This window comes from Labrus mixtus, chromosome 4 (assembly GCF_963584025.1).
Source record: "Labrus mixtus chromosome 4, fLabMix1.1, whole genome shotgun sequence".
NCBI lineage: Eukaryota > Metazoa > Chordata > Actinopteri > Labriformes > Labridae > Labrus > Labrus mixtus.
Window position 1 is genome coordinate 5,822,049 of NC_083615.1, and position 20,271 is coordinate 5,842,319.

At 42.2% G+C, this 20,271-nt stretch overlaps 1 protein-coding gene across 2 annotated transcripts in view; it reads right to left on the reverse strand.

Annotated features, from left to right (window-relative positions):
- tln2b (talin 2b) overlaps positions 1-20,271 on the reverse strand; it is a 76,128-nt gene that overhangs the window by 27,322 nt on the left and 28,535 nt on the right. Inside the window, exons 2-19 of one of the 2 annotated variants that reach the window (XM_061035379.1) lie at positions 16,447-16,620; positions 16,257-16,354; positions 15,945-16,074; positions 15,152-15,304; positions 14,535-14,677; positions 9,326-9,453; positions 8,958-9,021; positions 8,658-8,762; positions 6,110-6,265; positions 5,274-5,375; positions 5,080-5,156; positions 3,863-4,046; positions 3,301-3,414; positions 2,789-2,897; positions 2,173-2,381; positions 1,877-1,975; positions 1,226-1,393; positions 625-919 (exon numbers count right to left, since the gene is read on the reverse strand). In XM_061035379.1, coding sequence (XP_060891362.1) covers positions 625-919; positions 1,226-1,393; positions 1,877-1,975; positions 2,173-2,381; positions 2,789-2,897; positions 3,301-3,414; positions 3,863-4,046; positions 5,080-5,156; positions 5,274-5,375; positions 6,110-6,265; positions 8,658-8,762; positions 8,958-9,021; positions 9,326-9,453; positions 14,535-14,677; positions 15,152-15,304; positions 15,945-16,074; positions 16,257-16,354; positions 16,447-16,582 — 2,470 coding nt within the window. In that variant the 5' untranslated portion in view covers positions 16,583-16,620. Of the gene's footprint in view, positions 1-624; positions 920-1,225; positions 1,394-1,876; positions 1,976-2,172; positions 2,382-2,788; positions 2,898-3,300; positions 3,415-3,862; positions 4,047-5,079; positions 5,169-5,273; positions 5,376-6,109; positions 6,266-8,657; positions 8,763-8,957; positions 9,022-9,325; positions 9,454-14,534; positions 14,678-15,151; positions 15,305-15,944; positions 16,075-16,256; positions 16,355-16,446; positions 16,621-20,271 lie in introns of those variants that run through there. The other variant, XM_061035378.1, reaches the window with a different exon arrangement.

The following is a 20,271-nucleotide window of genomic DNA, read 5'->3' on the forward strand; positions in this document are numbered from 1 at the left end:
CACACACCTGCTATAAAAAGCTGAGTTTCCCAAACACCCACCTGCAGCTTGAAATAGCTCACCCAGAGAAGACTGTGAGAGACAATACACCCAGGTGCTTTACAACCTACATCCAATGGCCTTGGGAACCAACCAATACACTTTCTGTAGAAGGAGCTCTGAGGGCTGAGGTATAGCAACGCTTTTCCTTTTTTTTTTTGTTGATTTATAGAAGGTAAAAAGTTTGCCCTTCCAAAAATGCCCAGGTCATGTGTTTCCGTTCAAGTTTCAAAGCCTCCCTGATGCTGATTGAGACCAGATTCAGAGCTCTGTAGTGGTTTTGGATGACATGTTTCCTACAACCCCTTGAGGATTGGCTGGGTTTGGAAATTCTTCAGCCTCATGTCTTAAACCATAACAAACAGAATGAGCTTTGAAAAAAGTCTCAAAAGACTTTTTAGATCACTAAACATGGACAAAAATATCTTAAGGCACTTTTGTGCTGTCAAAACACATGAAGTCAAAGCAGGTATTCATTAAAGATCACCTGATTCTTTTACTCTTTTTCCTTTCGTTGGAGTAAGGAATTTGGAATCAACTAAAAGAGACACCAAACACTTTCCATTGCATTCTCTCTGTACTCACCAGCATCCCCCATGGAGGTGAAAATGTTCTCCGTCACGTTCATGATGGTGTCGGTGGCCTGGTCGTAGCGTCCGATGGGCTCGCCGCAGCTGGCGTAGTGGCGGACATGCTGCAGCAGGTCGCTGAGGGCCTGGCTCACCACGCCAGCTGCCGCCCCCACTTGTTTCAGCAGCTCGCCGTCGTCACTGGCCGAGCGGCACGCCTTTACACAGGTTTCCACAGAGCGGTCCACCAGCTTTCCAGCCTCGACAAGCTGCTCCTGGCACACTGGGGAGCTGATGGTCGGGCTCACCACCTGCGTTACACAAAATCATTGGCTCGAAGTCAGATGGATTACAAAAGAATACAGACCTTCAAGCATCACATGAAACTTTTATCGATTGATTTTAGCTAAACAATTCCTTCATTATGTGTAAAATATGATGTAACGCCCTTGCTCTAACTTAAAGAAAATATTCAAATATAGCACATTTACATTAATGAGCTGAAACAAAACTAAATCATCCAGTGCCATCACTTTTGTCTGGATGTATTTCCTGCCTGTTGGTTTGTCCTTTACCAACTTGGCTACTGCAAAAAAGAGCAAGTTTTAGATCAGTACCTTGGTGCATGCCACCAGCTGTGAGGTGGACAGGGCACACTGAGTGGCAGCTGCGATCACCCGGTTCTGCAGTACGGTGTCCTCGGCCACCTGGGCCACGTTCTTGGCCTTCAGGACCAACATAGCAGCTGCATTGGCCACTGCTTTGGCAAGATTCATCAGAGTGTCCTGCAACATATTAATCAACGTCCTTCACTGAAACACAGCACAGCTGCGCACATGCGACTGAAGGGAGCAGTGAGAGTCAATGTTTTCAGCTCCATTTGTTCAGTTGATGAAGTGTGAGTTGTGGCACAAAGACTAACAGCAGTTAAACAAGAAAACTGATTTAAGCAAGGGACGGAAAGCGATGAGGAATCTAAGGAGCTGAATAAATTGTAGATAGAAAAGCTAATAGAAAACATCGCTTTTCATGTGGTAGAAAAGATAGTGAAAGCCTCAAACAGACTTTCTGACACACTATAATCCCATTTTCCACGAAAGCTCTCCTCACACGTTGTCATATGATGCACATTAAATAACAGTCTAATATTAGAGCCTGAGATGATTATTTCAGCATGTATTGACATTTTTTTAAAGTCCTGAGAGCCTGTGTGTGTCTTCCTGTTTGGCCGTCAGTGTCATAGAAACAGTGAGTGGGCGGCGTCCAACCTGGAACTTCTCGTCGGTCTCGCCCTCCCCCATGTGACGGAGCAGGTCCCCGCTGGCTTGTCCGATGCTTCCTGCCGCGGTCAGCACAGTCTGTCTGGGCTGTACAAGGATGACATCATCACAATCATTACGCTGGCCTGTTCTCACAAAGATGACTCCATGAATGGTCTAAAAAGAGACTTGTGGATCAATTATCTTCACTGTGAACTGGACAAAAAAAAAACAGAAGCAGGAGGTTGGGGAGGCGCAAAGGAGGATTGAATCAAAGCCAGGAGAATAATCAGTGGGCGTCTCACCTCGGCAGCTGCGGGCTCAACAGATCTGAGCAGATCTGACACGGCTCCTGCCAGCATCCTGGCAGCGCCCATGAGCTTGTGTCCACTGCCCACCTCGTCGTCCATTAGTGCCGCAAGGAGCTTGACACCCTTGGACATCTCCGTGAGGTTGGAGGAGATGGTGGTGATTGCGCAGCCCACTGCTGTGTAGTCTGTTTCCGTGGGCTCACCTGCAGAGAATAGATTGTTGTCATTACAAGCTTCTACTCTGCCGTGCGTCTTCATCTTCCACTTTGATGCATCGCATCCACTGGAGTTTCAAATTCAGAGCACATTGGAAATGAATGAATAATATATTAGATAACATAAAAACCTCACTAAAGGCTGGAACAACTTCAATATTTATTTACAATAAGAAAAAAAAATGTATAGGAGCCCATTTTCAGTAATTCTTAACAGTTAGTTGGAAAACATTGTCGTGATTGCCACCTCGGGGTAGCAATAAGGCAAAGATAAACAAGATCTTCTTATATCACTTCAATTTCCTTTTAAGCCTGGTTCAGTTTAGACTTCATAAACTGGAACTGAGGTGATAGAAAAATGAAAGTGCTGTGTATGTATTCCCCTGAGCGCTCACCTGCAGTGAGATTGACCACAGATGCCGTTCCAGCGGTGATGGCATCGACCTGAGAGTGGATTTCATGTTTGGATTCATCCACTTTGTTCTGGACCCAAACTCTGGATGCCTTTTCGGTGAAGGGAGGAGAAGGAGAGCAATTGGCTTTCATCACAGTGGGTGATTTTCAGCTGTTATAAACTTCCTCATGCAGGATTAAAGGACTGGGCCTGAACAACACCTACAGCTTCGGGAACACTTGAGCATAAAAAAAGCCTCAGTATTTACCGTCAGTTCGACATCCTAATTATATCTGAGATACATGCCGGACTCTGTTGTGCTATAAATCATTATTTCTATATAATCTGTCTTTGCCGTGTAAAGCCAGAGGCTGTAATGTCAGAGAGTAAAAGACAAACTCCAGCAGTTGTTGTAACTGATGGAAGATGCGGAGGAGTAATGCATTCAGCAATGTTTGCCATCTGTCCTCAAATGTTTTTAAGAGCTATGCAGGAATTGAAAAGGAGACATACCAGGTCATGGCCCAACGGAGGCAGATTATCTACATGTCCCAGGTCAGCCTGAGCCTGCTGCACAGCCTGCATGCTGCTGTTGATGGTCCCCATGAGGGCCTGCTGGGCGTGACTCTGAAACGACAGAGAATAAACAGTCTGGAAATGACTCAACGAAAGCAATCTAAATATTCAGTATGTGTCCAAAGAGGCTGCCACAGTGTCACGCATTCATTTCTGAAATCACATTTCTATGAACAGCAGGAGACAGATGGGTTTTAGTGTGAGAGTGAGGGACTTTTTTTATTCACATTTTCACACATTGCTGCAAATCCTTTTAATTTAACATAATGCAAGGATGATGAACCTTGATACTACTTTATAGTAAAAATGTTTTCAATTTAGGATAAAAGCAAGGTTGAACATTTGCTCGTCCCCTTTGCTTTTTCGCCCCACAACAGTGTTTAAAACTGCACCAAGGGTTGACTTCCAACAGACTATAATTACAATATTCTGACACGATGGGAATATGACATTAGTTGGTACACCATGGCTGCTTGCTAGTGGGAAAGCTTTCACTCACCAGTGGGGGCATGTGTCCTCTGTGCATCTGCCCTGTGGTGATCTGCTGCTGTGCAGAGGGCATCGTGCCCATATTGAAGGTGTCGGGGCCACCAATAGACCCAGAGCGGATTATACCTGGAAGTGCCACCGAGCCGTGCTCCACTCTACCCACTCGATTAAACTGCTGCTGCAAAATTGTGGATCTTAAAGGAAAGAGAGAGAGAGAGATAAGAAGATGCACATTTAACTCTAGAAAAGAGTTGTTCTATCCTCCTGAAAAATTGTCAGATAAATTATGAAAACTTTACAAAATAGTCCCAAAATGCTTTCAGTAATATTTGAATTTGCATACTGTTTTATGGAGTCGTCTTACATTCGTCTATTTTTCTTTCCGTTACTTGAGAGTGGTTCTTTAAATTGTGATCATTGCTCCAGCTGATAACGCGACTGTCACAAAATTATAATTAAAACGGTTATCACGCTAACAAATGTTCCCACACTGAGTGAGCATTGTCAGGAAAAATATTGTGCGGAGCGATGTCTGTTTTCATGCCCAGCTCAACAGATGCTCCTGACTCTAATGGTTAATTATGGCTTGTTTAGAGAGGCAGCAATTATGTTTTTTGTGCTGAGAACCACAACATGAGTCAATTGGGCCATACGCAGCAGCAGTATGATGCCCCATTCTGCCAGAGAGTGGTTTCACCCGGAGCCATGTGGATTTCCTGTGACAACACATTCCCAGGCCCTGGCACATTAGCGTCACCTTTAATGCATCGATTACAGAGCTACATAGGAGCTACAGGATGTACTCAGGAGGGATGGCAAGTGAGAAATGAGATTTACTAAATAAAATAGCTTCAAATGAGTTTGGTAGCTTGACCTGCATGGTATCTGTATTTACAAATGTTAATTTTAGCTTTATCCTGAGGCAGGTTTTGTGTTTAGCAAAAAATAAACACAAATACAACAAGGCAATTAGAGCCTAGCGGAATATCAAGAACATCAGTGTTGAGTTTTTATAGTTCAAAGTGCTATTTTGTGTTTAGTCATAGTATCACTTCTGGTCAAGGTACTACAAAGAGCAGGCAGAGAAATGTGATTACATGCACGATTTAACACCGAGGTTGAAATTCAGGAAGAATAACTCGACTGCGCTTGTTGAACAGGAGTGTTTTCAGCCATCTCCTGCACGGGGAAAGAAAATACAACAGATAAAACACGAGTGATGCTCACTTCTTCGGGGACACAGATTCCTCCAGCATGGTGGATTCCTCATCTCCCTCAAGGCCAAAACGGTCCTTACTCTGTTTCTGTTGAATGAAGAGTAACAGACATCAAAATCAGCAGCGTGGGCTTCATGCACGGAGAACAAGATATACAGGGAGCTGCTTTAAGTCAAGTTTTTACATTAAATCATTATGACTTGCCTTCTTAAGAATGATGTCAATGTATCCAGCGATGAGTTGGGATATCTGCTCTCCCTCTGTGGTCTGGACCGAGTAGTAACTCTCTTGGTACTCGCCGAAATCCTTTGTGGCGCATTGAAGACAGCAGAGATTTAGGCCAAGTGACTTTAACATGTATTTAAAAATGATGAAACAATCTATACCTAATTAAAGTCTTAAATTCTTCTTCTTGCTGATGAAAAAAAAAAAAAAAAAAAGGACTCACTGAGTTTAAGTGAAATAAACTCGGCAAACCTTTATTATTTCTACCCTCAATAAAAAAGAAAAAAAAGCGTCTGTCTTCCTCAGCACATCCTATTCCTCTAAAGAGCTGATTAAAAATAAGATGTGGTGAATCTCATAACTCACTTCAAAGCAGTATGCAGAAATGTAAGGGTGAATATTTTTAGTTTGAATCAATGTTGGCAAATATACCGTAGAGTATTTTTCCTCAAATCTGCATAATCTATTAATCTTTAAATGTAGGCCTCCTCTCCAATATGGGAGGAAAACAGACAGCACTGTTGCCAACCGCTGGTTCAGAAGCTTTCAGATAAATAATACATCCAAATATTGTGCATTCTTCCCCCGGGCATCTATTGTTCAACTCCGATAAAATAGCTGGCTGGCATTCTGAAAACATTCAATATTGCAGTCTGAGGTCGAGACATATTTAATGGACTCTGTGTTGGAAAATGAAAACTTGGAGGGGGGATTGAAAATGTAATGCAGAGCTGTGTAAATCACAGTGAGCGAAGAATATGTGCACAGGATTAGCGGTGTAGAACATGGGACCGATGCAGGGAGCCACACAGTACCAGGGTGAAGCTCTTGGGAGAGGCAGCCCATCTCTTCACAGTCGTCAGCGGCCACTCCTGCACCACATCCTTCGTCTTCTCGTCCACTCGCATCACTGACTCTTTGGTTATCCCCAGCAGCCGTGGCACCAGCTTATTTTTACCCTTCATCTTTTCCTGTTGGATAGGACAACATCAGACAACACTAAGTCGGTGCTAAACACCTACACACGGATGATTCATTGAAGGTGCAAATGCAGGATTTGTTGTGCAGTTCTGGTAGGTCGTAATACGCACGCTGTGTCTGTGGCTTTAAGCTCCAAATGGAGGCGGAGAAGGGGCAGCTGTGAAGTGACCCAGCAGAGTTCAGCCTTGTTTAACGGCTGCTTTATTGAACCGGGTCTCCACAGGCTTTAGTCACTGTCAGCACACCAGCATGGGGCTTCCACAAGCGCTCTGCCTGACCGGCTCCTGTGCACTCCACTTTCTGCCCACTGGAAAACTATTACAGCTCACTTCAGAGACTGAGCCCACACTTTCACTCCCCTCCGCGGATGCAGAGGATGACGCAAAAAAATAAGTGGTTTGTAGAGACGGGGGAGTCGACGTACATTTTCTGTTTCGAGCTATTGTGCGTTTTTTTTTTCTTTCTATCACTGAGTATAAAAGGAGAGCTCGAAAGAGACTGCATAAAGGCCAGTAAGTGGAACAGCTCAGAGGTTCAGGGCTCTTAAACACAAGGACAGATAACATTATACCAGGGATCCTGATAGCCTGAAACAAAAGGTTTATTAAAAACCCACATTGTTCCAGGTTATTTTACTTGAACGTCATAGTCATGAAGGTTGCATTCAAGCAGGAAGTTTGATTTTCTAATCTTAAGTGTGCAGCTGGGATTTATATTATTCTAAACTGTTTTACCCTGATCATTAGTGGGGGAAAATCGTCTCGTGCAAAAGATTACAATAGAAAGGGGGCTTTATATTGTGCATACCTGCACGCATGGCAGCAGCAAACACACACGTGCAGTCTAATGAACTTCCCATGGCGGGTTATTTCCATACCTGTAAAGTTTACAGCGATAGACTAAATGACTGACGGAAGAACACTGGACGGTCACAATATACTCTGAGGCTTCCTTCAACGAAGACAGGTCTGCACTTTTGCTTTGCTAGCGTCAAGACGAGAGTGCAACTAGAGTGAATTATTTAACAGGGTCTTGAAATCTCCATCACAGCGCCTCCTCATAAACACAGACAGTTTCTGTACTTGTAGAAGCACACACACACACACACACTCTTCATTCACACGCTGGCACACAAAGAAAATCTTGACCCTGCACTCTGCTTTAACTCCAGAGCCAAACTTCCATTTAGCGTCCATTAAGACCTCAGCAGACAATTGCACTCTTCCTCTTTCCCCTCTCCTCTGCATGTTACGCACCAAATGGGCTGCTGTCAGAGAGCGCCTATGATACCTGCTCGTGTGACTTCATCCCGCACTCGTTTGCTGCACTTCCATTCCACTTTTGTGCTCGCCATACCAGAACAGGACAGAATTGCTTTTGTCACAAGTATTTCACAGCATTCAGTGTGCAGCTGAACGGCGTCAGAGTGCGAGCTTGCACCCTGAAGCTCACGATAAGACTGGATAGTGGGACTCATCAGAGCAGCCCATCACAGCACCGCTCATTAGCGCAGAAGCGTAACCGGTTCCGTGTCTGTTTTCTCAAAGCTGCGTCATCCTTAAATTGACACTGCTTGATAAATCAAATGGGACATTTTTATTTTCATTTCATATTTCCGTTGTTGGATCAGATATAGCAGTTGCAGTATAATTTGAAATATGTGTTGCAGTCTACAAAAATGTCAACATCACTAAATCAAAGTTAAGCATAGAAAGAAACAAGAGAGGTCAGATGAGCCAGATAACTCACTCCTTTATTCAGAGCCATAAACCATCAGTAATCCTACCAATGTGAGCATGGTAGGTCCAACATGAACCAGGAAGTCGGTCGTTAACTTTGGTAATTAGCCTCGTTTTCTCCTAATAAGTTGTCTATCCTTGTGGCTTGTTTGCAAACCTGCTTGATCATCTGACTGTTTGTGTTTCTTCACATATTTGACCTCTTCAAAAACTGTCACTGCACTGTGAGGACCTCATACATTAAACTTGTTGAGTAGAATGAAGTTAAAAGAACAATAAATGGTTATAATCATCCTTAAGGGTAGACATATTAGGTTTTTTGTTGGAGCACATTGTTTGTGCAGCTTAAAATGTCATATTGGGGCGCTGGTGGCGCAGTGGTTAGTGCGCGCGTCCCATATATGGAGGCTATAGTCCTCAACGCGGGCGGCCCGGGTTTGAATCCAACCTGTGGCTCCTTTCCCGCATGTCATTCCCCACTCTCTCTCCCCCTGATTTCCATTTCTATCCACTGTCCTTTCTCTCCAACAAAGGCACAAAAAGCCAAAAAAATAAATGTTTAAAATGTCATATTTGAAATGAATTTGTGACGATGGTTTTTCCCATGAATTAACTTTTACATTTTCTTGTTTTATGTTCTTACCTTGACCAGGAAGAAGGACACTCCGTATGTCTGCAGCGACCTGGCAAGCTTCACATACTTCACTTTTGCTTCAATTTCCGTCATCTCTCCACAGTTTTTATGATCCTGGACAAACAACAGCAGTTACACCTCCAACACATCTGACATCATGACACGTTGAATGATGTAATGTAATGTAATTATGTTGTATTTTTGTCCACTTATGTCTCAACAGAGACTATAGTTCCAAAAGGCAGAGTCCACAGTCTGAAACATATTATTTTCTTTAAATGCAACTTTTGAGCAATGTCATGTACATACTTGGAATATTTTCTTCTCCGACCCTCTCTGCTTGATGTACTCTTTAGGTAGGAACTCCTTCAGGCTATGGAGGAAAGTGACAATTTGACACGGTTACCCTTTTGAGCTACAGGCATTTCCTTTTTCAGTCAACATACCTCAACATATGAGGTCACTCTTGCCCTACTGCCTGCATATCAGAAAACAGTTGTCACAGCTGACATCACCCCTGAGCTTTCCACTGGAGGAAATCCCTGAGGCAACAGCCTGACGAAAACCACTGGACATGGACAGTTATGAGCTTAACAACTGGAGACCACACGGACACACAGTGAAGTGTCGCTGTAAATGTGTTGAATGCATGGTTTGGAAAAGGAAAAAAAGCTTACTCCAAGAATCCAGGTTTGTGTTTGTGCTCCACGTGGGGTCCGAACTGGATCTGAGCCTGGATCCCTGCGAACTCACAGGCCTTATCAAAGGAGACAGGGTGGGATCCGTTCAATATATCATCCCTCGCCTGGAGGAGACATGATGAGAGGGGTGGGTGTAGGAGAGGGGGTGGTGCGGAGTAAGTTTGAAGCACAAGACTACAAAGGCATGAGAGTCATCCAGAATTCAGCCAACACAGCTCCGTAATGAGCACTCCACTTGTGTACTTTGAACGCAGCAAAGCTTCACAGAGGATCTCTGAATGAGTGAGTATATTTCCAGAGCAGGGACATCACAAACTGAGACTTATCCACACAGGAGAGACAACTAAGATTTGTTTGTGACAATAAAAGCCATTCAGCAGGCTTTCAGGTGTAGCGGCTCGGGCTATTCGTCATCACAGCCACATTACGTGTTATTAAAACGAGAGAAACATTAGAGGAATGCATCAGCGTTCACAGGATCCCATCTGCATTACAGAACGGCTCTCAATATGTTGCTAAGTAATGGAATGGAGGTTGTTTTTCCTATTTGGTGCTGCCGAGACATCACTTATGTTTCACTGCTTTTTTCAGTCAGGCCGTCGACATCGTCGTCAGCATTTAGGTGGATGGAAAGGGAGAAGCCATTGTTGACATCTTTCAAATGGATGTCAGTGTGTGCTGTTTTCTCCAGGGGGCAGTCAACTCTGCCTCTCTCTCTCTCTCTCTCTCTCTACCCTCTCTCACTTCCTCTTTCTAGTTCACTGCTGGAAATGTAATGGCTCCAGAAGCTGAGAGGCCTTGCTATCAGTGAGAATAGCCCCATCAGTGCTTTTAGCATTAGCATATCAGCACGCAGCCCTGGACTCGGCTCAGTCTTATGTCCCATTACATCGATGAAAAACTAAGCAGCAGCTTACTGCTTAATAAGAACAACAATCTCCTCCACTCACAATCAAGGCCTTTCCCCAGTGCTATCACAGTGGAGTGCATACGCTCGCACCGAATACAAAAAGGCACTCTAAAATTAGCCCTCACACATGCCTTTCACTCTGGTACACCCTGTTCAAAAGACGTTTGTATTACCATCATTCCCAGTATCTCATTTCACAATACAAGTTGAAAAAGTTTAGATTTTAAAGTCAGACCCGTTTTGATGGTTCAGAGGTTTTGATTTTATCAGAGGGCTTCATTTGTTTTGACACAAAACATAGGCCTCAGTGTGGGATCACATTACGTGTACATGCTGTCAAACAGGTAGATTATATTTAAATCACTGCTACTCTGCTATCTAAACCAATGTTAACACATTTCTAAAATCTACAGTAATACAGCATGTTGTTAAAATGGTTTCTGGTAAATCCTGGTTATATGTTTGAATATGTTAATATGGTGCTGGAGCACTCTGAAAAAAGAGACTGTTGGACAGAAACCTTCAGTTTTGCAAATTCAGAAAATCCAATAATACTGAGAGCGCTTCTGTAATGACAGCTGACACCCTAAATAATTAAAAAAATGATGCAAAGATATGCTTCATTGGTTGTTGTCTTCCTCTTCCACTACTGGTAATTAGAGCGCCAACAATCAGCAGAAAATTCAAAGTGGCCAGAAATACAAACGTGCTCTCCTTCAAGTGTATACGCGCATTTGAAATTAAAGCAGAAATGAGAGTTTGTCACAAAGATGTTCAACCACCTGGATACTAGCTTGTAGGAATCATGCATACAAGAGGTTCATTTCCAGTCAGAATAGCTGTATTTATGTGATAGCTGATAGTCACACAGCTGCACAGAGGAAACAGATGATTGCCAGAAATGGTAACTCTTTTGCTTCACATGATCAAAACCAAAATCAGACTTGAACACTTGGCATGTAAAAAAAACCCTCTGTCTTTGTTAAAGTTGATAAAAATAAAACAATGTAAAAAAAACCAGTAAAGACAGACTCTGAATTTCTCATGGCTGATACGGAGAATGATACAGGCGCTGGTACTAGGACATTTTAATAGTGCTGCATGAGTGGAAGCGAAGCACAAGACATCAGAAGCTGTGACACATACAGCCAGAGGCTGAAAACACTGAGGTCAACTGGTCCACCACCGCCCTGCAGAGCACACAGAGAATAAAATACAGCCTTAAAAATAAATGCTGACATAGGGATCCACTACAGCAACTAAACACACACGGTGTTCGATCAGGAGGTTTTGCTAATAAATCAAGGAGTAAGGGGACTTGAACAGCTTCATGGCCAAGATAATGTAGTGCGCTCTAAGTGATCTAGTTTGACAAAATGATTTTGGGACATCCTGTTGGATCCATCCTTTTTTTTAGCAACAGTTCCAAACCTGACCTGGCTTTGGTTCAAATGCAACATTGGATCTTTCTTTCACATCAATTTCTCTGAATTGATTCTCCAACTAAGATAAAATGCTACACAAGCCCTTCAACGTCTATCAGAAACCCTAACATAACAAAGAAAATTAAAATGAATCTGATCAAATAATGTTACAATCTGCAGGATAGCAGGTGGCTGCTTACATTCATATATATTGAATACATGAAAAAAAAACCTTAATTTTGCAAATATTATACTTTTGGAATCAGGCAAGTAAACACAAGTAAAAGCACAAAAAAAAAACAGGGTGATACCATATTGCTGCATTTGTTCATCCTGGTCTAAATGCAAAAACATGACAGGGAGGGAGTGGCCGAGTAGTAAAACAGATTTGTCTGTTACTGGCAGAGCTTCCATATGTGTCCATGTATGTTTGTGTGTGTGTGTGTGTGTGTGTATGTGTGTGTGTGTGTGTGTGTGTGTGTGTGTGTGTGTGTGTGCGTGTAGGTGGAAGGGTGGGTGAGTTTGGATTCATGGAAGCTACAGATCATTAATAAACATTTGAGATCATCACCGATTCGCAGGGTTGCTCTGTCAAATAAATGCCAGCAATAATGTCATCATCGGAACAATCTGAATCCAATTACAGGATACTGCAGAGTTTCTGACAATTACAGGAAATGTGAAAGATGAAGGATGCTAGAGAGGGAAAATGAGGGTGTAACAAGCTGTGTGTGAAAAAAAAAAAAAAAACATGAAAAAAGAAAAGAAGAAGGTAGAGGAAGAAAAGCCTGGGGTTTAATCCACTCTGTTTAAGACCCCTCTTTTGGCATTTTTAACACAGGGACAAATTAGCGCCACGGCCATGTGAAGAGTCTCTGTGTATGACATAGAGAGAGAGAGAGAGAGAACAAGGGAGAGATGGATGGGGAAGGGCAGGGAAAAAAAAAAAAAAGGCAAAAAGAGGCGGAGGCGAGGGCGGGGTTGTTACTGTGAAAGGAAATATGAGTGTGTGTTGAGAGGAGAGCATGATGTGCGCTGTGCTGTGATGTGTGCCAGAGTAACAGGGTGGGGATGAGTGCGATTATGTCAGAATGTGTAGGAGATGTAGAGGGAGTGGAGACAGGCGAGCTGGAAGGGAAGGAAACAGAGGGTGAGAAAAAAACAAAAAGAGGTAAAAACAAGAATAGACAGATAGGAGGGAGGAGAGCAGCTGGGAGGGTGGGTGGATGGATGTCTTTTATGAACATATTCAGGAACTCCCAACGCAGCAGCAGAGGAGTCAGCGTTGAACAACTATACATATTTCAGACATTGTATATATGTATGTATATAAATATCTCTGAGTGCTGTTTCTGCAGAGCTTTTGAGTGGGAGGGCATGAAACACCCCTGCTAGTTATGTATCAATATATCAACCATTTGCAGCACTCTTCATAAGATAAGATTAGATAATCCTTTATTTATCCCACAACGGGGAACTCTACATCTATCTACAAGTGTGTGTTAGCAAACTCCTCACACTCACTGTTTCAGTCCAGGTGCCAGTAGGGAGTTCTCCTCCCCAGGCGAGAGGGATCTGTGATCTGTGCACTGAGCAAACCTCGACTAGTGTAGTACCGGACCCAGCTGACCCCCCTCAGGGAACCCTCTGGTGCCAGCAGGCCCTCAGTTTGCAAAACTGGTACAACGAGCGCCATGAAGCATAAACAAATAGATACTCATGGTAAGACAGAGACTTAATAAACACACACACGCTGAATAATAAGTCTCTGCAACCAGATGTGCTTAATGCAGGAGAATCTGCAAGTGTTTAGATACTGATTAACTCAGCGCCTCTGAAAAACCCCCTGAAATGAGATGGTTATCCCACCCTCAAGCGACTAAGAGGGAAGTATTTAGGAACAGAATTTTAGAAGTCGAGATTTCGTTTTCTGGTTTGTCACTGATCATCATTACAGACCATGAAAGAATGGACACCAACAAGTAAAAGAAATCATTGCTTCTCTAAGTCGAAATTAAGAAGCAAAATCCTTTGCCATCTCGCTGGACAGGTTAATAAATTCAATCGGATGTAGAAAGGGATATTATTATTAATTGTAAAATGTGCTCCCTAAGTGTAATGGTGTCACTCTGAAGCACGATCATTCAGATACTTGCAGATTCAGTCCCTTGTTTTACATCCCTACTCAAGACATTGTTTTATAAAAATGCTTTTACTCTGTGATTTCGGTAATTGTTCTTAGTTTTGATTGATTAGTCTGATTTTGTTGTCTGCTTGTTTACGCTCTGCCTGTTGCTTTAATTGTCTCTCTGCTTTTATTTTCTGTTGTAAAGCACTTTGGTACTTGTATAGAAAAGTGCTACACAAATAAAGTATTATTATTATTATTATTGTTATTATACAGGCTTCAGTCACTGTTTTGTATTTTATGAAATACAATGTTAGAATGAACTGACATTGCTCTCAATGACCTGCGTGTGTTCACTCCCTAGCATCAAATGTTTGAAGTAAATAAGTAGCCATTGGACATCATGGAGCATGAAGTAGCTAAAGATTCTTCTGACACATTTCAGTAAAAGAGCAACTCACACTTAGGAACAGGTCAAAGGTTAGACCAATGACACCTATGAATATTTCTGCTTAAATCCATCCTAAAATAAAAGAGCGATACACACAACAAATTGCAGTTTCCTTTTTTATCCAAGCTTCCTCGTGACCTATTTTGCAAGTTAGGCTGTAACAGCAAAAATATGTGCGAGTACAGAAGGTCATTCTTCCTCTCCTCTGCTTTTTGCTGCAGTAGCATAAAGGTGTGTGTGTGTGTGTGTGTGTGTGTGTGTAACTGGTTTACCTGAACATAGAGCAGGTTAAGCTGGACAGGGTCCCTCGAGTCCACATTCTGATCCGAGTAGAAGAACTTTCTCCTGAGCAGCAGAGTCTCGCTTTCCTCCACTCCCTGCTCTCGGAACGTCCTGCTGTGGTCGAGCCAGTTCACTGTCCAATCAATACACACAGCGCGTTATCACACGGCCTGAAGTGAACAGACTTTCACGTTACAAAGATGGAAGCAGAGGAGGATACTGAGGGGGACATTAACCAGCAGATTGTCCGTCTGATCCTTAGGATGTTTCAATGAACCGTCTTCCCCACTGGGAAGGGGGAATCTTGAAAGTGTATGAACATGTCTTTTTATTTTTTAATACTGAGACGGAAATAAAAATACTGATTATCTAAAATTGGAGGCAGAATTTTAGATTCAAATGTTTTAAAATTGAACTGCTGTCCTTTAGGGAAAGATAGCTGTGGTAATTTCCTTAATAACTTTTGATTTGTTCTGTCAATAAATCAGACTTAAGTGATTACGTCCACATGATGAAGTAGAGTCAAAAATCATTACTGTGAAAACATGAAAAAAAGCACAAAGTCATCAAGATATCAACCGCAGGAATTTTACAATCTCACACTCACAGTCATCGTCTGTGTGCAGTTTGGCTTTGAGCTTTTCCATCTTCCTCTCATCCCGTAGCAGCGTTCTGTCTTTCTTTAGCGTCCCCATTCCATCCTCCTTTTTGTCCTCCGCCACCTCCTGAATGAGTGAGTACTCTTCATAGTTGGTGATTCCTGAAAAGGGAAACAGAAAAGTAAGCCAGGGTATTCTCAGAGGAGGAGAGACCTCACACAGGCACAGTGACTTAGTGCCATAATAGAGAAATTCTCTCTGCAATTCTCTTGCACTCCCTTTTTTTTTTTTTTTATCTCTTTCACTCTGCTTTGAAACAGGAGTCGAGCAAAGCTGGAGCAGAGCCAGGCGAACAAAAAATGGAAGACAAGGAGGAGAAGAAGCCAAGCAGAGAGACCCACTCCAAACAAACATTTTTCCAATAAATTTATCTGGAAGGCACACATCCCTCTCCTCCACTCTCAATTGGGCATGATAGCAACACATTCTGAGAAGAAGGCACTGTCTAGCGCTTACTTATGAGGAACACTTTAGCATTTATCCAAGCTTGTTGGTGCTTGATAAATCACGCCCGACGTGCCCTGAACAAAAGGTGATTAGGGCTTTATCAAGAATACATGAATGCACCAACATGCCTCATAAATGCTGGATTTACTAGAATAAAATACCACAGTAACATAACGTTATTCAGTATGGAATCAAGCTATACGACTTGGACTAAAAATAACATAGAGGATGAATAATTTAAGCGTTGGGCAAATGGCAATGGGCAAGATTCATAGCAGCAGGACTATCTCATACCTATTCTACTGCATATAGTGACAAGCAGCTCCCCGACTGTTTTGGAGTCGTCCACCATGATGGTTTTCACCGCACCGTCCAGCATCTTGATCCTTTGCGGCCTTTGTTTCTTCTTATACTCCAAGACATCCTGCAGAAACCGGAGAGGAAGTTCAATGACATCCGCCACCGGATGAGCAACGCAATGAAAGTCAAATACATCCACTACCAGCGAGCGGCGAGGAAACTATATCTCAGGACTCCCCTCGGAAAATGTTAATCACTTTGGGAGATGATAAGTTACACTGACAGCTCTACACGACTTAATCTTACTCCGTTTCGCAGCATGTAGTAATCCAGGGTTCTTCCAGACTCGAGCCAGATTCCTTTCCGCGGGTCGTCATCAGACAGGAAGAGGCCGTAATCTGACGCTGAAACACACAAACAGAGCATGCAAATGTGGACGCCTATAGATTTTTTTCCGTGACGTCATTTGCATTTTCTGAGTCATGCACCAACCAACCTTGTCCTGTCTGGGCTTCGGGGACTCTCTCTCTGATGATTCTGCACGCGTCGTACACCGGCGTGGATGGTTCGAACTGCATCGTCTTCACCACATTGCACTGGCGCACGCAGATCTTCAGCGACAAGGCAACCATCTTGGTGGATACTATAATGGCCTCACCGACCTACACACCTGGAACATATGAGAGAAGAAAAGCTCTTAGAATGCTAATGGGTAATATCTCAAAAAAAAAAAAAAAGGTGGCCAATGGATTTCAGAGCTTGTGAAGAAAGTGTGAAGAGGAAGCGTCAGAGGCAGAGGCAGAGACAGAACACATTTTATCAGTGTTTGAATGCCCCAGTCAGTAGCTCCAAGTCTCCCTACTGTCCTGATATTAAAGGGTTAAATGACTGGATGGCTTCTGCCTGATAGCATAGCAGTGTGTGTAAAATAAACTGAGCCAAGGCACGCGACATAACCTTTGAGCAGCAAAATTAAAAAAAAAGGGGGGGAAATAAGTGCATATCCCTCTAATCATGAGGAATAACAGAAGCAGAGTCAAATATAGATAATGACATTCCAGCTCTGTATCATTATCCGCTCATCCTCTGACTCGCTCTTTCCCCTAGAAGCTCTCAGGTTGCAGTGCGAGACAAATCAGTGGGTGTTCCTTTTTTTTTTTTTTTCCCTTTGTCACATGCGGCAAACTAGGGTGAATCAATTCAGGTATTCTGAGACTCAAAAGAGCAATATAAAAAAAAAAAGAGGAGAGGAAGTGATTCTGCAAAGAGTTCCTCCTCGTCTTTAACCTTGGATTCAACAAGAAGAGGGACGAGTGTGACTAATAGGGGCCATCCATCCTGGTGGCCAATGCCTCTCACTGAAGAGACAAAAGAGCAATAAAGAAGAAAAAAAAAATCATATCTCTATTTATTTAATAAAATGAGATTATGGCACATTTAAAAGGTAGCCATATCTCTTCTCCAGAAGTTAGGTTGATCAGAACGGAGAAGTCTTGTAAATGTGTGCTAAGAATAGAACACATTTACGATTATTTTCATTCTGAATTTCTCTGTGAATTTTCTTTTTCTTTTACTAATTAATAATGAGTCATAAAATTAGAGTGTCAGAAAATAAAAAAAATCCCAAAAGTCTCTAACATCCGTTTGTTTTATTTAAAGAAGAACGATATTTAGAGTAATATTATTATTAAATGAATAAGAAAAACATTATTACACAATAATATATTATATTATTGTGAATATTGACATTTGAGAAACTGATTATCTGGATTTTCTGGTATATATATTCCTGTGACGAGTTTGAGGTGGTTTTTAAACGGACTTAAATGAATATTTGTATCTCTTTATGACATTCAAAAGCAGACAAGATCATCAGCAAAAGATTGATTATTTTTCACTACTACTGCAGTGTACGTGTCAGTTGATAAGAAAACACTGAAGAAACAGCCTTAAAAAAAAAAGATTCTCGAGTGGTAAATGTAACTATTAAAAGAGAGTAGTATGAGATGTTTGTGTTAGAAATACTCCATACACATGGAACTGACAACATCAGCAAAGATGGTGGATGTACTGCTTTGTCCACCGGGAAGCCAAAATCAACACCAACTGAAGATTCCTCTAATAAAGTGACTGAATGAACTAATCCAAAGAGTTACAAAAACATCTTTGCAGTTAACTTTTGCATCAATCAAAATGTAGAAGTCATCCAAATTCTACTCTTACTCTAAAGGAATTTTAGTGTTTCCTTGCATGGCCACATAAAAAGGCAAAAGTTCAAATCTTCACACTGACACGATTCAGATCTGAGCCACACTTGGAGACAATGAGTTTTTCTGTCCTCAGGATTCACAGCCTCTTTTGAACCAGAGCAGAAAAAAAAAAAAAAAATCTACATTCTGTATACTGATGGAGTTGTGAATAAGCCCTCTGGTGACTGCAACTCTGTCACAGCCCCGGCTTCCATTCCTTTCCCTCTCTCTCCTCCTCAGTTTTTCTTCGTAAAAAAAATGGCTAAGACAGCCACAAAGAAGAAGAGGTAATGGCGCTGCATGAGCTTTCCGTTATATGGGTTGGTGGGGAAACCCCACCGAGTTTTTGTCATCCAGTTCTTGCACAGATACTCTCTTGTAGAGAAGCAGCTTGGTACTCCAGATTGGAGACACGGCAGGCAAAACATCGAACATACATGCAGCGACCACACACACACAACAAAAAGAAATATAGATTGTTCTGGATAACTCTGAAGCTTCTAAAGAATGTCAGAAAGGTCACTCTTACAAAAATCGCCTGATAAGCTGAAGATAAGCAAGGGCCTGCTGCTATAGTGATCGTCAATTTAGTGACTGTTGTCACATCCGTCACTTCTGAGTGTAAGTACAGCTGAAACCGCATGATGAAACCCAGGAGGATAATGATAATCCCCGAGCTTACAGTCGTGTGAGAGCACATCTATCGTCCTCATGCAAACACTCCAATGCAGCAAACTCTTCAGTAGCTCAACATGGATGGATCAACTTCTGAGAGGAGCTGTCTCACTCATGATGTGACTATCTGCTGAACCTTATGTTTTACGACCCTTTTTAGACCACTATAGGTAGGCTTAAAATGTAATTTGAAAACACTATCTCTCATGACAATCATCAGTCCATATGGAAAGAGTCCTGCTTTGAATTAAATGTGCCACTGCTCTAAATATTAGGACATGAAATTGGCCAAAGAGCAGCTTGCTGAGGAGCCCAAACGTGGACAATTCAATAGAGAACAGGGAAGGCAGGAGCCATCTGGAGAGGATACAGCTCTAATGATTGACTGCGATACAGCAGCAGAGCCTTGGAGCAACAACCGCTGTGATCACTGCACCAGTCTGTCACACAACAACCAGGAGACATCTTGACAAGAAACGTACACCGTGTCGGTCCAGGGCCCGGGGGCCGTTTGTTTGGACCATTCTTTCAAATGTTTTCTAACAGAACAACAAAATGCGAATGATCCCCGTGAACTAAACAGGGTTTTTTTGGATGAGGATGAATAACATTGCTCCGAGGATGCAAGGCAATGATGGTGCACAGCGGTGGCTTCATTATTCATGGTTTTCATTTGATCAATAGCAGGGCAAATAGCCGGGCATGCCGAGTACAACAAAAGCAAAGACTGGTTAGTCTTCTGAAAGACATATGTCGAGGTAAGGTGAAGTCGCAGCTAATATTTCAAGCAGAGAAGAGCATAAAATACAAGATGTTTATAGCTGCTTTAAAATTGTTAGTCAAATAGCCATAAGTGTACTGGAAGCATTGCCCAGACTACATATAATCGTCCCTGCTATTTAAAGTCTATATAAAGGCATAAAAAATAAAAAATAATTTGTATGTTTTGAAATATAATGTGCCTCAATCCAGAAAAAGGGGGGATTACAAACACGTTTCTCTACATTCTATTAAGTTAAAGCAAACAAATGACTCTAGAAATGACAACACAGAATAAAGTTACAACAATTAAAACAACCCTCATTTAAAACCAAACAAACAAAAAGAGAGATGCATAATGTATAGTGTTATTTATTCTCAAACTACCAAATCGAAACCATCCCCCCCCCCGCCCCCACTGTGCAACAGTATTTTCAAGGTCAGCCTATTAAACCGAGATCAGGGCAGAAACCGTAATGATTTTCTGGTAAACAAGACACTTTCTGCTTTAGCTGCATTTGCAAGTGTAAACAAAAAATATTGATGCAGCTGCGGAAATCGTTTGTCTTTACACTACCAGCAGTGGTTATTGTGCAGCATAAAAGCGCGCTGGGATAAGATGAGTGTTGTGACACTAA